At 43.6% G+C, this 21,033-nt stretch overlaps 1 protein-coding gene across 1 annotated transcript in view; it reads left to right on the top strand.

Annotated features, from left to right (window-relative positions):
* The window catches only part of AFF3 (ALF transcription elongation factor 3), a 281,631-nt gene that overhangs the window by 189,901 nt on the left and 70,697 nt on the right, over window positions 1–21,033 (top strand). Inside the window, exon 9 of the mRNA XM_065642739.1 lies at window positions 11,559–11,599. Within this exon, the coding sequence (XP_065498811.1) occupies window positions 11,559–11,599 (41 nt within the window). The remainder of the gene's footprint in view (window positions 1–11,558; window positions 11,600–21,033) is intronic.

The following is a 21,033-nucleotide window of genomic DNA, read 5'->3' as shown; positions in this document are numbered from 1 at the left end:
GATTGAAGAAAATATACTTTTTAATCCCCAATCAATATCTGAAGAGCATGCAATTAACAGATACCAAGGTAGTTAACATAAATCTGCAAGTTAAAGAGCCAATTCATTTTGATTTATAACACATGGAGTAATAATTTCATCATCATCTCTCCCAGAAAGCATCTGAAGCTTTGTAGCATGAAGATGTCAAAACTGTACTTAAGATTGTTCAGAGTACTGAATTGTCGTGGTTATTGCCTTTTGGTTCCTTGAAGTGTGGCATAGCACATGAAACAGTCCCCATTATAATACCCTGCTCTTCTCTGTAGAGGTCACTGGATAACTTAAATCAGTCTTGGGTGAAATATTAAAAGTAGATTGTCAATTGTAATATGAACAATTCTCTTTTTTTTGCCCCTACTTGTCCTTTTACAATATGAAAATTTTGTAATAGAAAGTAGTTCTTTTAAGGGGAAAAAGATCACTGGCATCATTTGTGCAATTCGTGTCAATCAATAGCCAAATAAATTAACTGACTGGTCTGCATACATGGAATAATAATCTAACATATTTTCGCAACCCAAGTCTCCTTCCTTGTATGCATTTTTTTTTGTGCAGGATCAGGTTGGTTGCCACTGAAGTTTTGTGGCTGTGAAAATTTATTACCCACGGAGTCAATCTGCATTCTGGCTGCCAAGTCTGAATAAATAGAGTCATTGTGCTTGTCTGGAATATGTAACCAAAGTTCATCCAGTCAGCTTGACTTTCACATCCCATGGGATTCATAAAAGCCAACACCCTGGTATGTGCTCTTGATTCCTGCCAAAATTTTGTAAAATTGTATAAACAGAAGTTGAAGAAGCAATAGGAACACACTCCCAGGGACATGGCTCCACACTCCAGCCCCTGCTGTGTTTCGAAAGGAAAGAAGCAACTTTAGTACTTTCTTTTTTTTTTTTTATGATCGTATAACTATGCCTCTGCAGCAGCAGGTAAATGCAGGGGTTGAAGACACTCTCTGCGCATAGTGTACAGAGAGGCAGCGAACAATCCTATTGGGTTCATTAATTTTACTTGTGCACCCTACACCAAAGGAAGAGGGAAGGCAGCATTTGCCTGCAAGCTGCCCTCCCTAAGAAGGGATGTGGACAGGGACAGGCTGGCCCTGCGAGGTCTGAGCAGTCCGAGTGAAACTGGCCCCACCGCAGACAAGCCAAGGCAAACAGAAAGCCTCATGCCTTCACAGGAGACCTCAGTGGAAGAGCAGCCTCAAGAGAGTACACCAGGAACAACTTCAGCACAGTAAAATAAAAATCTCAGCAGCCTGGTCTGGCTCATCACCCAAAGCCTCACAGGTTGATGCAAGCCCACCCGGCCTGGCACCCCGCCAGGGGTCCTGGGGCTGCCCCCCACTCACAGCAGCCTGGGCTGGTGGCCCCAGGGGACCTGTCCATGCTCCAGTGTCACTCTGGCCATGGCTGAGCCAGAAAGCTTGAGGCTAATTTGAGTTGCACCCATAGCTCCAATGGGGGCATATGTGCTTATGTTTGCTCCTCATCACGTATATGCTGAGGGACGCCAGGGCTCAGCACTGGAAATGCATCTTTCTGGCAGGATTATCTGCAGCACAGGAATTTAGGACCAGCCAAATCCATCCTGTCGTTGCAACATGACAAAAGTCCATCTACGTGGCCGATGGCAATGCTACATAAATAGCATTCAGAAATTATTTGAGTTTTTAAGTCATAAAATCATGCTTCATTTCTTTAATGGTAGCCAGAAACAATAGAGAAAGAATGTATTTAAAGACAATCTTTCTAATAATGTGCAGAGCTTTTCTCAGTTCTGAATATGGACTGACAATCAACAAAAAGACAAAGATTATCCTGAAATGAACGGTCATGTATACACCTTTTTTCAGAAGGAATAAATTTTTGTAGAGTCTATATAAGCACTACTTCTGCCTACAAGATGTATTATTCCAGCTAATTTGAAGCATTCTGTAATGAATTTTGAAACAAACTGGGACAGGGGCAAAATTGCTACAAGCTTTTTTCCATAAGACTTCCTCTGTTAGGACAGCGCTTTCTGAAGTCAAAGATCAGCCAAGCTGAGCACAGAGTCAGGTACATCGAGGGAGAAGAGTTATATTGGGCAAATTATAACACACCACTACACAGCCCTATTCATCACTAGAACTATTTTTAGTCATTGCTAATTGCGTTCACGTATGCCACGTCCGAATATTTTAAGCACATTAAGTCATTTTAGTGTTGCACTCCCTTTTATTCACCTCTTCATTGCTACAATACTTGATGCTTGATCAGAAGGGAAAATGAGTGAAAAGGGACTTGAGAACACTCAGCCCTGAAAAAAAAAAAAAAAGCACAGAGCCTGCATCATCACCACGAATGAATTTCTCTCTCAAAAAGTGCCCTGATAAACTTGGGGGGGGGGGAAAAAAAAAAAATCTTTCTGATGAGAAGTTCCTCACTCCACTGAGCACAGGAAACTTATTTAATGAAGTCTGGCCAGATGCAAGTCTGACTGCAACCAAAACTGCACAAAGTAGAGATAAGCAAAAGTGGAAAAATTAAGTTTTGGGTTAAGGAATGGCTGGAACATCAGGTGGTTTTGTACTTAATCCAAATGCTTTGCTCAGTCCTCTGTCACTATAACATGAGTGCATTTTCAGACTGAAGGAATAGCCACTGAAAAAGCCTTACTTAACTCAAGTAAGTCCATTATTTCCTGTGTATTAGAGAAGCAATCCTTTTGGTATCCAGCCTAACTAAAATCCACAGAAAGATTGAAGCCAGCTGAACCAAGCTTTTTTGTGGTTTGCCAGATCTGATTTCAAAATCTCTGTAACATCTAAATTTGCACTTCCACAAGGCACAACAAGAAGACCAAGATTGCCTGACTGAAACTGTCAGATGAAAAAAAATAAGAGCTCAGTCTTGTCCTGCCAAACTTGGCTCATATCACTACCTATCTTACAAAATCAGATTCAATGTCTGTCATACACCAGCAGGCAGGATCAAGCTCTAAATTTGAATGCCACCACCATGAATGACAGTGAAAAAGGTTAGAGATCAGCTTGGCTCTTGGTCCTGCATAAAATTTGGGGAAATTCAAATATAGCACTCTGACCTGCATGCTCCTCAGTAGCAAACCTCTAAAAATAAACTGGAAAACAAAATACAAGGGCATCTTCCTTGTTTCTTCATGTGGGTTCCATGACTGAGCTAAGTTTTAGCTCTAGTAAATCTCCAAAGCGTGCCCTTTTCCACTGGTATCACCTTTTTCCACATCTAACAGTTTCTCTCTGTATCTTCTGTAACTTCCTCAACCCCATCTTCTTGAAATCTTTGGTCGGTTGTTTTGGTTTTTTGGTTTGGTTTGGTTTTTTTTCCCCGCCTTGTGAACTGGAGTTACTGTATGAACGTCTGTTTTGACTGGCGTAAGAACACATCCCAATGCAATCAACTCAGCAGTGCCAGCTGGTTTGGGGTGTAAAGATGGATGAGGTCCCCCATGTCCAGGCTGGCTTTCCCGTGTCCCTGCCTCTCGTGAGCCCGTCAGCCCTCGCTGGAGCCAGCCACCGCGCCTGAGCCTTCACCCCGCTCAAGCGTGGTGGCCAGAAAGCTTCTGTTTGCCTTCAGGCAAATTCATTCCGGCATGCCTGTAAGCGAACAGTTAAATAACCAGCGGTCACAAATAATTTAGAGCACAAATTAGTGTCGTTTGTAATATTGCAGCTCTTACAAGCTGTAAGAGGAGAACATACCCCTGACACATTCAGGAGCCTGCAGGGCACATGCTAGCTCACCCTGCTCCGTAATTTTTATGTTGCTGTACTTGTCTATCCCTCTTGACTTGTGTGTTTTTAGTATCATCCCAGTTCTTCCCTGTGCAAGGGAAGCAGAAGGCAATGAGGACCGCTGCTCTCGGCAAGGCAGAAGGTCAAGCTCACTTCGCTCCGCTTGGCCTTTCGGCTCGGGCTGGGGCGGTGTCAGCACGAGGAGCTGTGTGAGGGAGATGTGGTGCACAGAGATGGATCACAGCAGAAACGGAGAAGGAGGCAGCTGGGAGCATGTCAGAAAACAAAAGGAACATGAAAAGGGAAAAGGATTAAGTGAATAAAGAAGAAATGAATTAATAAAATAAACTGGGGGAAAAAGAGGACATTATAAAGAGAGTAGCAGCTATATTAGAACATGATGAGAAATAAGCAGAAAGAGCCAGCAGCCAATTGATCAAAACTAGGATTTAAGAAAAAGGGACTGAGGAACCATTGCTGCAATTTCTTCTGCACCTAGGATGAAAGCTCTCTTCTCTGAAGTGAGCAGGAATTCAGCCACTAATTTCAATCATCTTAGGATATTATCCCCCATCTTCTTTTTTAATTCCTAGCACAATCTGAGCAGATACTTGGGTAGTAGCAAATGCATCATAGTCTATTGACATAGCAACTCACTGGGCAGAGTTACCACCATTTGGGGAATTCAGACTGGTAATTTCCCCTATTTTCACATATGTGGGCTTTTAGAAAATTTTTGCTTTAATTTCTGAGCTTTCAGGCTTTTTAGTAAATCTTACAAAGCCTGTGGCACAACGCTGACATTTTTTGCTTGCAGAATCCTAAGTGTAAGCAGCACTTCAGCCTAGTTACCTTTTCCTGGATGAGAAGCCACTTCTGTGAAGACAGAGAGGGTTTCACAAGGTGACCACTGCTTTGCTTGCAATGACTGGCACCTTCCTCCAGTGTCATTTGAAAATTAGCCATTTTATTAATGTAAAGTACCCAGGTCTTCCTTCTGCTCGTCTCCACTGACAGGGATTAAAGTCAACTAATCTGCATTGAAATGCTGTGTGGCTGTTGGAGCCAGACTGCAGGAGAAATCTTAACAGATGCAGGACAGAAGACTCAACATTTACAGATATATAAAATTATCTGTATGGTTAATACCCGTGCTGATTATACAGTAATTTGGAGATACAAATCACTTAACAAGTATTAATGACTTAATACAATGCCCGTGAGAGGTATTTAGGTAGATTTAAGCAAGAATTATTATCTCTGTAGAACTGACAGCAAGACTGAGACTGAGATGTGACTTGTTTGAAGCCACATGGCAAGTCAGCTGCAAAGCCAGGATTAGCACTTGGGTCTTTCAATCCCAGATGCCATGTTCAAGTCACTAGACTGTGCTGCCCCTGAAGATTAATAAGGATTAATGGGCAAAGCAGAGGAGAAAGAACAATGTATGCCAGAAATGTAATAATAAAACTCCAGGGTGAAATATGAATACCAAGGTGTTGAAAGGCCTGGAAAAATCATGAAATCCAGAAAGAGTTTTATAGTTTCTTAAAAGATGTGGCTCTGATGATAACCAATTCCAAAAGGAAAAGGAAAGGAGACCCTTTTAAGTCTTACAGCCTTTAAATCTTAAATAAATATCAACTGGACAGTGAAAAACATATTCACACATTTATATTGCAAATTTACAGAGAAACACTTGAGCTGTAGTTTACAAGTGATTTTAAATCCCTCAGAAATCCACACTGGAAAGCAATCCTCAAACAAAGCCCCTAGGAACAGTGAGGAGTACAGAATAATGCAGTGAGAGAAGACATGTTAGGAATCACTTACGATGAATTGCCTGACCTGAGCTCCTCGGACAACTCTTGTGACCACAAGGCACTGACAGGCATTTAAACAGGGCAAGCCTGTAGGTGCAAGAGGGTTTCATTACCTCTGTCTTGAGCCCTTATGAGAGCATCATTGCAACACTGTGCAGCTCAGCGCTCTTCAAGGAGAACACTGAAAACTGCAGAGGGAATGCCTACCACCTTCAGAAAATGTGCCTTGGAGTGAAAGATAACCCTGTGATGAACTGAGCTTGTCTAAAGCAGGGCTGGTGGCTGCTGGTTTGATCTCAGTCTATAAACACCCGTGCAGGGAGCAGAGCTGTGAGGCTGGAAGGCAGCTCCATCCCTCAGGCAAAGGTCGAATTTCCAGCACAAGAAGGTGCCTATAAACAGAGTGGGACTAAACTCACATATAAACACGGAAGGTGAAAACCTGTGCGTGTGGTTGGATGGAGGTGGATTCACTGTAAAAGAGTTATCCTAAAGTTTTGCTCTAGGTCCACAACAGCTCCCAGATCTGAAGCAGGGAAAAAAGTTCTGGAGAATCCTGTCACCCAAGTTAAGGCATGCAGTTAGGTTGTGCCGTTCACAAAACTTCTTCCTCATTTCTGTAGTTTAGGGATAAAGTGCATTTAAGATAAAAATGAACAAAGCTTTATGAAATTAAAACAGAATCAACATGAAAGACATATGAAGAGTGAAATGTGAAAGAAGACAGATATAAAAGTACTTGTTCTGATCTGGTTGCCAAATGGCAGTGTATAGTAATGGCATCTTTCCTTAACTCCGGCTTGGAAAAAGTGCACCTACAGCTCACTAACTGCAGTCCAATACAGAATGACGTCCAGAAGTCTGGGTGGCTGCTGATACGAGAGATGCTGACTTGGAGCATAAATGGTTCACTGCACAGTTCCAGGGCAGCCCCTACCACTCAAGGAAGACAAAACAAATGCAGTGAAATTTACTCATGAACAGGTAGTACGTATTCTTACACTGTCACCAAAGAAATGTTTCGAATTCTCACTTTGTGTATACCCGTGCCATCACAGTGGAGTCTCTGGTGTAACTGGTGTAACTCCGCACAAATGCTGTAACTGAGCTCTCTTGCGATAACAAGTGATTAATCCACGGGACAGGAAAAACAGAAGGCAAAATGTCTGAATCTGCCAATGGTCAATGTATTGGCTTTTATTTGCCAAAACATGCCGCAGGTGGGGTGTAGGAAAATACACTCACAGTCAACCTGCAGTGCCTGCCTCCAAGACACTCTTCCAAGCCCAGTAGAACATTCTGCAGTAGGTCTCATTTGCTTCTTATCCAAAAATACCTGCAAGACCAGTAGTTTATGAAGCAATTCTGTTCCAACCAGATTTTTAAAAGAAAAGAAAAAAAAAAAGGAAAAAAAGAGGGATTTCTGGGAACCACTCTTAATACTCCTGCATCTCCAGCTCAGTAGTTGTATTCAACCCGTTCTGCTCACTGCTCAGTCTCAATTACAATGAAAGTATTTAATTTCCTCTTTGATTTCCCTTCAACAACAAATTGCAACTTGTAACACTTCAAGTAATTTTGGTAGGTCATTTAACACGTACTGAAACCTGAATATCTGCTGATTATGTTCCCAAGCTCTGGCTCACTGCAATAAAGGATGGAGAAAGGAGATGCAATCTCTGGAGATTGAGAACCTGAGCATGATTACTGCTGGCTGAAAACTTGTTTTGTCCCAGTAGTCTTGGGGTACAGCTAGAATCTTTCATGAATGATTAATGAACGAAAGGCAGATCAATGAAACTCTACCCTAAATGTATCTGTAACCAACTCAGATGGGGGTCAAAGAAGTCTAACCAGCCAGTATCCTGTAATTTACAACACCTGATGTAGTGAAACAGAGTAATTAATCTCGTTTACTGTGGCTGGTTTCTCTAGCCCAAGTACCTGAGTCATCTAAGCAATTTTTTGCCCCCTTCCCTGCTTTCTACCCAGCATTAAAGTTATTATGCGGCGGGTTGGCCTCCAATACCCATGTTCACGTTGAGAAGAACGTTCCTCCTTCAGTAACCCTACTGATTCCAAGAAGTGAAAATTCAGGATTATGCTCAATACCGGTGAACACAGTCACTTATCGAGAGAATATTAAGCTTCCCACAAAGTACTTCTTAGTGGTAAGTCTTGGAGACCTTTAAATTCTGTCAGCAATATCAAAATTCAAAATTATTTCTTAGCCTTAATTTCTATAACCAGCATAGCCACTTACTTCCAGGAATAATAAAGACTGTAGAACATATTCTCATCTTTCTTGATGGATGATGAGTTGGCCTCAGTAAAGTTGTTAACGATGTAAAATAAAATGCAAATTAAATAGCACAATCAAAATTGAGCTATTAAAAAAATAGTCATGCAGGCAGTATATGATACTAAGTACCACCCTTTTGCTTACATTGTTACATAGATAATACCAGCATATTAGAAACATAATAAATCACAGAAAGCTGTTTCTCTGTCTGGGAGTTTCTCAAACTATGGGTCATGACCCTCCATGAGGATTCATAAATGAGTTTGAACAGGGTCACAAAAAAACTGTTAGCAAGGGCAGATACTCTTCCCTAAGTTAAGCAGCCCAGTCCTCTAGCAAAGGAACAAGAGAGCAGACTGTAATTAGTGGCTGCAAGTATTTATACTTGCTAGGGAACTGCTAACTACCTTTAATTACAACAGCTCACTTTCTCCAGGAGAGGGGAGCAATATAGGCTAGAATTAAAATTGCTGGATAGTTGCTAACTGCCTTTCATTGCAGGCAATAGATCTGTTTCTCTAGGGAGGAAGAATAAACTTACGACTGGATCTTATTCCGCCATCACTTAGAAATGGGGCCATTACCAGCTCAGGGGGTCACACAAATATGCAATCAAATGGTGTACAGAAAGAAATCAATAGTCTCATTTACAGAATGTGCGACCACCAAGCAAAGAGTGAGGTTCCCCATGTAATTTTCCTTGCATCCTGGTGAAGAAGGATGTTTATTAAAGGACTTAAAATGAGAGCCTAATTGAAAAAGTAGAATGATCTCACTGAGAACTACTTGTACATTTCTGTCTGCTGCCCTGCCTGTCATCTGAACTTACTTTCTTGCCCAGAAGGGATCACCTTGTCAAAGCTGTCAACAACTGGATGGACCAAGATGGAAACTGAAGATTGGCACTTAAGGCTGCAGTCCAACACCACATGGCCTGGCCCGGTTAGCACACCAGACAGGTCAAGACAAGAGTCCTCTCGTCTTCCCTGCTAAGGGCACCTTTCATTGGAAAGACTGGACGAGAAAGTATCCAGCTGTTCTACCTCTCTCAAAATTAGAGATTTTAGGGAAATGCAAGAGTGATACACACCCCACATCCCCATGTTAGATTATTTTAGTGTCATCAAAAACCGCGTCCGCTTTCTTGAGTTCTCTGTAAGGTCCATGAGGCCTGTGGCTACAAAGCAACCTGTCTTCTTCGATCCCCTCAGTCTATTGCAGCCACTGTGTACCTTGCTTCAGGGGTGCTCTGCAGCTCCTCAGAAGGGAGTGGAGCCATCTCAGGTGAAAACAACCTCCCTGGCAGACATGCCCTTATCTCAGCAGTGAGGGTCTCTGCTGCCCACTGCCCCCACAGTCCCTTTCCTATTCTCACACCGCACCCTGTGACGTGACACCCTCTCCTTGGGGAAGCAGCTCGGATTAGTCATCCAGTTTGCAAAAAACCTGGAGGAAAAGCAAAAAAAAAAAAAAAAAAAAAAAAAAGGAGGGAAAGGTTATTTTTCAGCTGGATCAGTTTTCCAACCTGTTGCATTGCACAAGCCACATGAGCACCTGTGGTGGCCTGAGCCAAGAGCAGGAAACATTAAAAGTGGCTTAAACAGCACTGCCACGTAGTGGCTGCTTGTGAGGGAAAGACTAGCCCTGGCTGCTGGCGGGAGAGAAGAAGGAGAGGTGACCTGCATGGTGTCCACACAACTTGGCCTTGGGAAAGGGCTCTTACAGTGAGAGGAAAGTCATGAGTTTTGCAGGCAAAGGCATAACACAGCGCAGGGCTCAGCATCGAAGCTGGGCAGCTTGAAACTCAAAATGAACTTAGCTTCCTGCTCATGACAGTGATTAGAAATTGGAGACAAATTGGTGTTGGCCCAGGGCATTAAAGAATAGATTAAGCCTTAAGACCTCCATTTTGAGACTCTCCTGCATTTGTGTGCAAGGAGTGGGATGAAGTTGTCATAACAAGTCCCTTGCAGAGGAAAGAGTAAAAATGGCACCAGCTGGTTGAACTGGAGAGTGGCTGCTCCCTGTACCCCGTAGCCGGGATGGTGTGGACAGGGTTGTCCAAACTGGGTGCAAATAGGATGACCTACTGGAGACAGTGAGAAATACCAGACTCCCCATATTATTTTCCTAACACTAAAACCAGCATGGTCATGCTATGGGCACATTCCCACTCCCAGTCCCACTGCAGAAAGTCAATGTTCAGGAAAAACCCCTCCTGCTAGCCATGCCAGCCACAGGGGATGCGGCATAGCCCTCTTCTCCTGACAATCTGTTATATGACACACAGCAAACTACTTCTTCCCAGGGAAACCAGGAGGCCCACGTTATTCTAGAAAGTTCTCTGAGCAGAAATGCTGCTTCCAAAATCAAGTAAAAACCTTTTCCGAAGCATTTCTGCACTCCTGTCGGATCTGCAGGGATCTACTCAGGGGATCTTTTCACACCTTTCTGTGAAATGCTCCACAGCTGCAAGGGCAAGTCAGGCTTTGTCAAGTTTTTCTTCGCAGGCTGTCAGCAGCGTTTCGACTAGCCAGAAGGGTTACCTCCGTGCTCTCGGGTGCTGAGCAGGACGCCTGCAAGCCGTGAGGCATATTCAAGGATAAGGATGCAGCCACCTGCTGCCTGAAAAGACAGAGAGAACAATTTTAAAATGTATTTACTGGTAACTGCAAAGAAAAAATCAATGTTTAGTTCCCTACCCCTTGACTCTCTGTAGTGCTTAGATTTGTGTCCCTTCTGTGCCAGGTGAGGCACAGCCTGGACAGGTACAGCTGGGAAGGGGACGCTCTGGGCAGCTCCAGATAGAATGGGAGCTTTAGAGCAGATTTTCAAAACATTATGGATTTAATCTTTGCCTAGCAGCTGGTTACTGTGCCAAAGCCATGAATCACACCGCTTGAAGTGATTGAAGGGAGGGGAAAGAATAATAATAATAAAGTGGCAAACTAGCTCAGGGATAGGCTTGGGCGTTCTATTAAACTTGAGAGGCTACGATTTCTATTCCCAGAACTGCTGGTTAACACAAGAACAAGCACCATGCTTCCCCACCCCATCCAAAGAGTTCTACTAGGCAAAAACTGAGGAGCAAACCAGCAACAGGTCAATCCTGTACTGTGTAGTCAAAAGTTGCCAGCAGATTAACATGGCAGCGCTCGTGAAAAGTCTGCAGCAGCTCTGGCACGCTTTGCAAAATGTGTAATTATAGCTTCGGGCTTCATCGCAAAAGGAACCAAATATGTGATGTTTGTTTCTGTGGAAGAATGGGAGGAGACTAATGGTAAAGGAGACGGAGTGGGAGTGCGGAAGCGGGGAGAGGGGAAGGCAGAGAACCGAGAGCCTTGCCGAGTTTTCAGGGATCCACAGAAAAAATCGTCTAAACAGAGTAGTTCAGACCTCAAATACTGTGCGGTGCTTTGACAGTCTTCTGGTTTATGGCGTACTTAACAAAGTGTTCTTACATTTGCTAGGCTGGAATGTCCATTTGACTATAGACTCTCTGCTACTGTGCTCGTACTTTAACGTTTTGGACACGTGACAAAAATGTGTGTAACGCATTTTTTAAAGTGTTGATTGTGCTCGTAATTTTCAAGTCAGAATATAAAATAAACATCTCTGCCCTTTCTTCCAGCAGGCAGCACAGAGATCTGCTCTCCGCGTTCTATCTGACAGGTACATTTTGTCATTTTTATGAACTATAAATTGCTTTATGAAACGTTGAGCCCTATTTATTGTGACATATAACTCATAATCGGATTTTGTCCCCAAAGTATCTGTGAACTGGGATGTTAAACATTTTGCATGCTTGGATTTGTCATGCATGTGTAGAGTTTATTACTGCAAAAATCACAGTCGTCTTGTATTTCATACAGAGTATGCAGAATCCCTTGTTGTGATACCAAACGAGAGATAAGAAACTTACTGGAGAAGGCATGAATGATGCAGTAAATTCTGAGCTTTAGAGTTTGCTGAGATATATCTGAGCTCATTTTTCAGCAATAAGTACTTCGTTTATTCTAAGATGTTCTCTTTTTACTTTTTTCCAAATCCTTTCCCTGGGAATTACTCTTCTTTTGAGGAGATTCTCTGTATTTTTTATGCACAAAAACAATGCCCTTTTTTACCCCTTAAGTTTTGAGGGATTGGTATTTTGGAGGAATTTAATTAATTTTTTCACTTCTTCTGGAACTGCAGCAGTGCTCCAGGCAGATAAGCAGGGGACCAAATCCTTAGACAGTGCTCAGGTTTTACTCGGCTCTTTTTCAAGCAAAAATCCATTAACTTCAATGGGAGATTTGCCCAAGTGAGGAATTCAGGATTTGGGCCATAGTAAATGTTATAGTTGGGCCATGGGTCTGCACAGGTATTTACCTTAAATGACTTTTATGAAAGAGGATTGATTGAAATATAAGGTAGCTTTCTAAGACAGTCTTGATTTCTTTTCCAGTTTTGGGAACGGGGAGAGAAGGGGGAGGAGAGACTGTACATTTTAGTGCCTGTGAAAAAGAACTAGCAGATTTACATTTATCCACAAATGAGGTACTGTGTCATGCAGGCTGACACAGAGTAAATTTCCCCATGCCTTGTTGGCAGCCCCCTCTGCTCCGTCTGGCCCCCCGCCCCCCGCCTCCCTGGGAATAAGCAGTAATTGACTCTGGAAGCCAGCTCAAGCCAGGATTTCTCCAGAGCAGAGCCTGTCACTTAGGCTGAATTATATGTTGTGCATGGATGAATAACATTTCTCTCTGCTTGGAGGCTAAGACCGCCAAAATTATCGACCTTCCCCCCCCCAAGTTTACAAACACGGTTTTGTTTAGAATCTTTTTTCCCCCCATGAAGAAAAAAAAAATCCTGAGTGAAATGTGTGGGATGCGGGTGAAATCGCTGGCACGGCTGTAGGGCACACAAGTATTTGCTGTAACTGGGCTGAACGCAAAAAGAAAGAGGAGTCAGAGTCAGCGTTATGCCCCTCTCCCTGGAGGTGTGCAAGCTCGCCCCCGAAGCAAAGCAGCTTTTGCACTTGGTGGGGACAATACCATGACTAAAGGAAACATGGAGATTTTTTCTCAGCATCCTTCCCCTGAGCTGAATGAGGAACATTCCTGCAGAAGTGCCCCTGGAGGTAGTTAACAAGCCCCAAACCCCACATTGCGCTTTCTGTCTCCCCTAGAAAAAAAGTGGCAGTGATGGATAGGCGGTCCCTCCTTCATCAGAGGTGGCGAGGGAGCTGGGTGCAGGCTGCCCTCGTCCTCAGGGCAAAAGGGCTGAAGTGTTGTCCCTCACACCTCAAATTTAGTATTTATGACCAGATATTCCCCTCTCAGCCCCTAAAAACATACCCGGAGACCGCAGGTCTCCCACCTGCTCGGCAAATATTCAGCCATCGGGGTACCCTCCTCCCCTCCCTCTGGCGGGGGTGCTGGGAAGGCCAGGGGTGCACCCTGCCGAGGTGCCACCCCCACACCCGTAACCTCACTGCAGTGAGCAAACAGGAGGGCAGGGGGCCAAAAACCCACACTGTGACAGCAGTTTCTGTCTGGTCTTGGCTAAAGCGAGGATGCCTGTGATGTTGCTGCTCATTACTTGTGTCCCAGCAGCAACTGAGAGCTCCAGGTCACACATCAGCACTTCCCAGCACCAAGGGAGATGGCAGCTTAAATAAAGCTCTCAGTAATTTTGCTCATTATCTTATTTTGAAAAATGTTCTCCAGCAGTTCTCACCAAAGTTTTTGCTTTCAGGTTATGTTAAAAAGGTAACAGCTAAACTGAAAGGGGCGGGGTGGGGGGGGGAGGGGGGGGAAGAGAGTTTTAAAACTATTGATTTCCTTAGCGTATTGCACTCAGTCTTGTTTTCAGAATGACACAGTAACCCCCAGCAGATTTATGTGCAAACACAAAGATTAGTGACCCAGAAGCTTGACTGAAACAGCTTTTCTGCTTCCAGAAGACAGGTTGCTCTGCACATGCACCGACTATTTTGTCGGGAAAGATGCACTGGCCCCATTAGCTTTTCGTTCTCTCATGAAAAACCCTCGGTGTCTATGCAGCACAACTTGGTTTTAATTTTATTGTGCTCTTCAGTAAAGTGGTCAAGCTATACAGATTGCTCAGTTTCCGGGGCAGGGAGAGCAAGAACTTAAGTCATATACCTTAATGGTATAGTGCTAGTGTATCTTCAATTCTCTGATTCTCATATCTACTGCTGGAATAGCTTTCAAATGAAGAAAAATGTCTGTAACTAAAATATGCAGTGTGTTCTGTTGTTGTTTAACAGTAAGCAGTGTGGTTAAGCCAGGTCTTAAACCTGCTTAATCCCACTGAGCTAAATAGATTTTATTATTGACTCCCATGGTCCCAGAACTCTGAACTTTAGGCTGAAGTTAAAAGCTAATTTTTTGCAGTCTGTTCCACTAACCCAGAAGCACTTGCTTGCTGGATACATTTGCAAGGGAAGAATGTCCAGCTGTAAATTACAGCTGTTTGTAATCATACCCAAACACAACACTCATTATTTTTCTTTTGTTCTTTTTAGGCTGAAAAGCCCACCATGAGGGAGACCGCACAGTACTTAATCTACACACTAAATTTACTCGCAGTTCATATTCATGTGCAAGATAAGCTTTTGCATGATGTAAAGATTTACAGTGGTCCTAGGGCACTTTTATTCCCCTACCTGCTATTATTTCTCTGTGCTGTAGTGTAGGCCAAGTGGGTCTGCTGAAGAGTTTTGGACGCTTAGAGGAAAGCCTTGTACCACTGCTGAATTTTCTCTCTCATCATAACAGGGGAAGGAGAGCTCATTCACCGCAGTGCTTGGATGGTAGTTATGAGACGTGCTTGTTTCACTGTTGGGGTCTGTTATCCTTTCTGTGTACTTATGCCAGAGGATGCGGGCAGACCCTGCCTGCTCAGCCCATATGAACCTGGGTGCAGGCGTGTGGGGCAGGGGGGGAGCTGAGCCCACCCAGCCCAGCAGCCGTGTGGCCGTTCTGGCAACCCTGCCCAACCCAGCTGGTAAATCCTGTAAAGAGCCCAGCTCACCAGCTTACACTCAGCACCTGATTAATATATACATGTCATCCAGACCTGAACCGCTAAATGCAGGCTATGATAAATCTTTTTGATTTACCACCTTGGGCTGTTGCTAGACAAGGCGTCTCAACACTAACATCCATTTGGCAGTGTAGACAAGCCCCATTCATGATGGTTGGTGAGTAACACAAACTGTCGAGCTTTGGTCCGCCTTCCTGTTGGGCAGAAGGGATCATACTTTGCATTTCCCTGTAACCATGCCTTGTCCGTGTTTGATCACGGTTAGGACATTGAAATGCAGGCTGTGCCAGGCACGAGCTGGTTTACCCTAATGGACCTGGCCATTTGCACGTAAGATTCTGAAGGGCAAAAAAATACTCCCTGTTGTCCACTGGAGTGTTGAAGAGTTCAGGGAGCTGAGCAGAGGGTTGAGAGAAGCAGCAGAGCCCCAAATCTGGGAGGACAGAGATGTCTGTGCGCAGAGGTGTTGCTGCACCACCTCTCACGGGTGCATGTACCCATTTAGCACTCACCTGCAAGGAAAATGGGATGGAAAAGGATGACCTGAGACCATCCAGTCCTTTCCCCTGATACTGTAAGCAGCCACAGGATCGAGGATCAATCCAGTGGGATCTGTAGCATGGCTCTTCTCCTTCAGAGAAAGCCACATTGAGATACACCATTTGGTTTAGGAGGCCTGGGGAGGGACTGCCTGTAAAGTATTAAGGCAACAATAAGAGGCAGTTAGACTTTTAATAGATCGCATAAAGCAGGGAAGGCAGCTGTCCAAGCAGCCTTAAAACTTTCAGTGAACCAAGCCAAAGATTTCTTGTTCTCAAGTATCTGCTTGAGCTGTGATTAAGCAAAGCAGTTAAACTTGTGATACCCTAAAGTAAGTAAATAGTCCAGTGGCAGCTAGCAAAAATACTCATGTGCTTTGTGTCACTCACATACTTATGTTTGTATTGGACTGAGTTTTTTGATAACATCGCCTTTCACACTGTGAGAGCCCTCCACGTGAGAAGTTACATGATCAGCTTATCAGCGGAGTGACTGAGCTTGCTGGCTGACCAGAAAGGCTTTATGTGACAGGTCTGTGTAACCAGTGACAGGCGAGGGGAAGCCTTGGCTCAGGACAGCTGATCTGGGTCCCAGCAGGGAATGATGGAACTGAGATCACGGGCTCCACAGGATGCAAAGGCTGGCACAAGAGTGTAGACACACCGTGTTCACTGCCACAGAAACAAACACATGGTTCTTACGGCATTAGCACATTGCTTAAGCTTTCTGGGTTCTCTTTGAGAGGAAAACGAGAACATCTCTGGCAGACGATATGGATTTATCCCAAGGGTTTAGAGAGGAAGCCGTATGAGGAGCAGCTAAAGTCACTGGGTTGTTCAGCCTGGAGAAGAGGAGACTGAGGGGAGACCTCATGGGGCTGCAGCTGCCTCACAAGGGGAGGAGGAGGGGCAGGCGCTGAGCTCTTCTCTCTGGTGACCAGTGACAGAACCCAAGGGAATGTCAGGAAGATGTGCCAGGGGAGGTTTAGGTTGGACGTTAGGAAAAGGTTCTTCCCCCAGAGGGTGGTGGACACTGGAACAGGCTCCCCAGGGAGGTGTCACGGCCCCAACCTGACAGTGTTCAAGCAGAGACTGGACAAGGCCTCAGACACATGGTGTGACCTGTGGGGTTGTCCTGTGCAGGGACAGGAGTTGGACTCGATGAACCTTGTGGGTCCCTTCCAGCTCAGGACATTCTATGACTTATCATTTATGCCTTACACGAAAGCCTGGCTGTTTGGAAATGCTGGTGTCCCACAGTTGCAGTCCTCCCACACAGTACAGGGCAGCAAAGTGTGACTACTGCTAGAAACTCTTCTCAGCCTTCCTAGTTAGAGAACTTGAAGGAGGAAGAGTAATTACATGTATTGTATAGAGGACACTACTTCCAATATTGGAGACTGTTGTGAATTAGAGAAAAGGGTCTTTAAAAGAAGAGCCTGTGTGGAAGGATTGGAGTGAAAAGGAATAGATGTCTCTGTAAAACTGGAACATCATTTCCCTTTATTTAGCTTGTGAAGAAGATCTGAAGCACTCATTTGTTTACTATTGGATGTTTTCCCATACCTTGACTGCTGCTGGTGTTTGTTTAGAATTGTTCTACCATAGCACTGGAGACATGATTTGGATGCATTGCAACACTCTGTGAGAAGGTGGAGTAGAGCAGTCCCAGGGAGTTGTAATAATTTTGAGCCCTAGCTAGCGATACTAAATAGTGAAATTACTTTGATGTTTAGAGAAAGAAAAAGAAAATATGTATTTTTTCTTCAGGGAAGTAGTAGCGTTTTGCTATCATGACAGCCAAACATTTCCCACCTCCCTATGGGCAACCCCATGCATTCTCAATGGCTCTCCGAAGATACCTGAGGGGAGATGATCGGTTCTAGTTCCCAGAAATATTTGCATTTTGAAAGATATCTACCTGCTAAAAGAAAGGTCTGACTAGTAATTTCTCATGTATTTTCTCTGGCTTGCTATGTCTTTTAAGAATTAGTGTATAGATAATTAATGAATTAAAGTGGAGGAGAAAAGAGACAAGATGCAGGTCTGTGGCCTTTCATATATTAGTAAAGAGAAAATAGGTCCCATTGCTGGCTGGCAGCATGGAGAATATGCAAAGTGCTATTGGGAAGAAGAGTGTATGTGTGTGCAGCATATGAAGTGCCTCAGCATATGATTAACCTCACTGGGTATGTAGTAAATAGTAGATAACTGTGATCAAAAAAAGTATTCATGTGATTTATCAAACTGAGCAACTGTGCATTTTGCAGTGAAGCAGGAGGTCAATCCTGAAATCTAGGGCAAGTAGAGCGATAGGAAATTGCGGGGACTAAGAAGTTAATCATACCGTTGGACTGCTTCCATCTGGTCTTGAAAGACGGAGTCAGTACAGTGCTAGCGAGGACGCTTCACGGCAACAGATCAGGAATTAATTTTTTCAGCAAATCTTCAGCTATCATTTGCGGTAACACGAGCTTATAAAAATGTAATTTAATTTCTTGGGAGTAAATCACGTATGACAAGAAGTGTGAGAGTGTTTTTTTAATGTGTGTATCTGAGAAAAAAAAAAAAAAGGAGCGAGAGTAGGAAAACCAGCAAAAATCCAAGAGGAAACAAACATTAACGATGTAAAACCTGGAAGGCATAAATGGCAGTCCGTTTAAATTGTGCTGGTAATTGTCTTTGAAAAATCAGTTTGCAGTTCAGAAACTTCTACATTTTTATAACCCTTGGAGGTATAATCTTGTCTAACCTGCCTGTCCATCTTCATTACCGTGGGTCAAAGGAGCACTGACTGAAAGTATTGTTGAAATGGTGCTCTGAGCACCACTCCCATATATCATGAGTACATAGCTATGGGCAGTGAATTTGTTAATGAATTCTGTATTTTCCTTGTTATTGATATTATGATATTTCAATCAGACTTGAACATTATGCTCCCGTTGGGCAATGACAGTTGCCCCAGGCAATGAACATATTGTAAAGAAAAAAAGGGGATTTTAACCTTGATAGTAACTCCGGTAGCTGAAACTTGCTTTATTGGAAGAGGTAGGAGGCCAGTTGGTTGATAGCATTATGCCTTGCTTTCTTCAGCAGTGGGATAAGAAAATAGAGAGACCTCTACAATGAATGATCTGTTGTACTATTTTTAGTGCTATGCTGCAAAAGCGAAATCTTATAAATACATTTGTACCTATTTCCTGGCAGTCTGAAGAAAGAGAGCTCAGGTTTACACAGCACCAAGAGCAGGAAACAGGAGACCATGCTGTTCCCACAAATCACCACACGTTCATTACCACCTTATTTTAAGAAAAGATGAAAATCACTGTCTACAACTACCTGACAGGAGGTTGTAGCATGGAGGGGGTTGGTCTCTTTGCCCAAGTAGCAAGTGACAGGACAAGAGGAAATGGCCTCAAGTTGCACTGGGGGAGGTTCAAACTGGGTATTAGGAAAAAATTCGTCATGGAAAGGGTTGTCAGGCATTGAAACAGGCTGCCCAGAGAAGTGGTGGAGTCACCATCCCTAGAGGCATTTAAAAGACACATAGATGAGGTTCTTAGGGACATGGTTTAGTGCTAGAGTTAGGTTATGGTTGGACCTGATAATCCTGAGGGTCTCTTCCCACCGCAGTGATTCTATGATTCTGTGACTCTCCGCCTGTTTGTTTCCCTTACCCACCTGCAGCACGGTATGGTTTGGGTTTCTGCATGGTGGCAACTCCATGGATACCCTGCGATTTCCTCATGGGGATTGGTGTGTGGCTGAATCAGGCCTGAGATGTTCCTGTGAGGAGATCACTTTGGTCTCCCATGCAGTGTCCTCCTTTTTTGCCATGACTGCCTCAGATTTGATGTAAGTTGCAGGAAAACTTTTACCCTTTCCTCTTTCTTTGCCTTGGAGAAAAGTTGGACTTATTCTGCCATTGAGAAAGGGTTCACACTCTTCTAGGTTTCTTGCATTTCAGTGGAAGAAAATGTGTGATCTTTGAACAGCCTGGGTTTCCTCCCAGAGAAAAACTGGAACGTTTCTGAAATCTGGCAGGGCTCTTGGGATGGATGAGCAGTTTCCCACTTAGCTATTTCACATGTGCTGGTGTGAAGGTACAGCAGCAGTTCAGTAGGGTCCTACAGCTCAGTGCAGTCCACAAAATCTCATACAAATACTTTGCCTTGAAAAATACCACAGCTGAAAGGTTTCAGGCATGTTTGGTAGTACCTCCAAAGAAGAAGTCATTGGCTAAGAAAGCCTTGGGAAAGACTCACATCCAGGCTTTCTGAGAAAAGGATCAGATTCACAAAACTGTTTTTGTTTCCTCACAGGCTCGTATTCCTTTGGTAATGCTTTCATCTTCCTCCTTTATCAGAAAGAATCAGTGCATGCTGGGTGATATATGCAGGCCATCTCATGACTACCCAAGATTTTGGGCCAAAAAATGCCATCTAAGTCTCCCAAGGACCGCCATCCATACTTGTAACCAAACTCTTATTGAAAAGACTGTGAAGAGGATGCTCTTCCACAACCTCATTATAGAGCTCCATCAGTCTTACTCCCAGAATCCTGGAGATTCTAGTGGTTGCAAAAGTGTCTTCCCATCCAAGGAATTGTTTATTTTCGTCCTCCTAAAAAACAAACAAACAAACACCACTCCTTCTGTGCAGTGCATTGGAATCTAGGTACTGAAGCAAAGCCACATTCGGAGAAGTGCTGTGCTCTGCAGAGCTTCCAAATTAGGGACTTGACCCCACATACCCGATATACCCAGAAAGCAAATCAAAACTGTTGGGAGTTTTTGGAGAGCAAGGCATGTTATACCTATCCGTAGGGCTTGAGCTGGTTAGAGAGGAATGATTTTTCCATGCATGTGAAAAGTCTTTCATGCAGACATCAGCAGAAGGAGAGATGTTTATACACTTTTCAGCCAATGCTGACAAGCTGGCTTTGCATGCAAGCCTTTTGGTTTACCTAAGTAGTTTGTGGCAGCAGGGAGCATTTTTCATGGTAAATGTGAAAAGTAAATTAAAAAAAATGATAAGTTTCTGGTTTAGTTTGATTGAGAGATTTATTTCCTGCATGAAATTAAAGCTTAAATCATATAATTGTTTTTAACATTTTGAGTCCCAGAGTAACTCTCTTTGTGGTTCATCGATGGCTTTGATCAGTGCACACCAGCAATGATTCCTACTTTACACTCACTCTAGACTTTTAACTCTATTTTAAACCAGACCAGATTTTCACCAGTACAAAATTAAATAGCTTCACTGATTTCAGTAGCATTATCCCAGTTTTCACCCACCAAGGATTTGACCTTAGCACTTTGGAAATATTTTCAGCTCTTCAAAACCACAGCACTGCCTATTTGAGCTTCAAAATGTCTCACAAGTGAATTATTTTCAAGGAATGCATCTGGAGTGTGGTACAGACATCAGGATATGGTTACGGTTCCACTTCAGCTCAGCCTGACTATCTACCAGCTCCCCTGACACCCTCACTGGCAACCTGATGAGGAGGGCT

Source organism: Caloenas nicobarica, chromosome 1 (assembly GCF_036013445.1).
Source record: "Caloenas nicobarica isolate bCalNic1 chromosome 1, bCalNic1.hap1, whole genome shotgun sequence".
NCBI lineage: Eukaryota > Metazoa > Chordata > Aves > Columbiformes > Columbidae > Caloenas > Caloenas nicobarica.
This window is presented reverse-complemented; position numbering and strand designations above follow the sequence as displayed.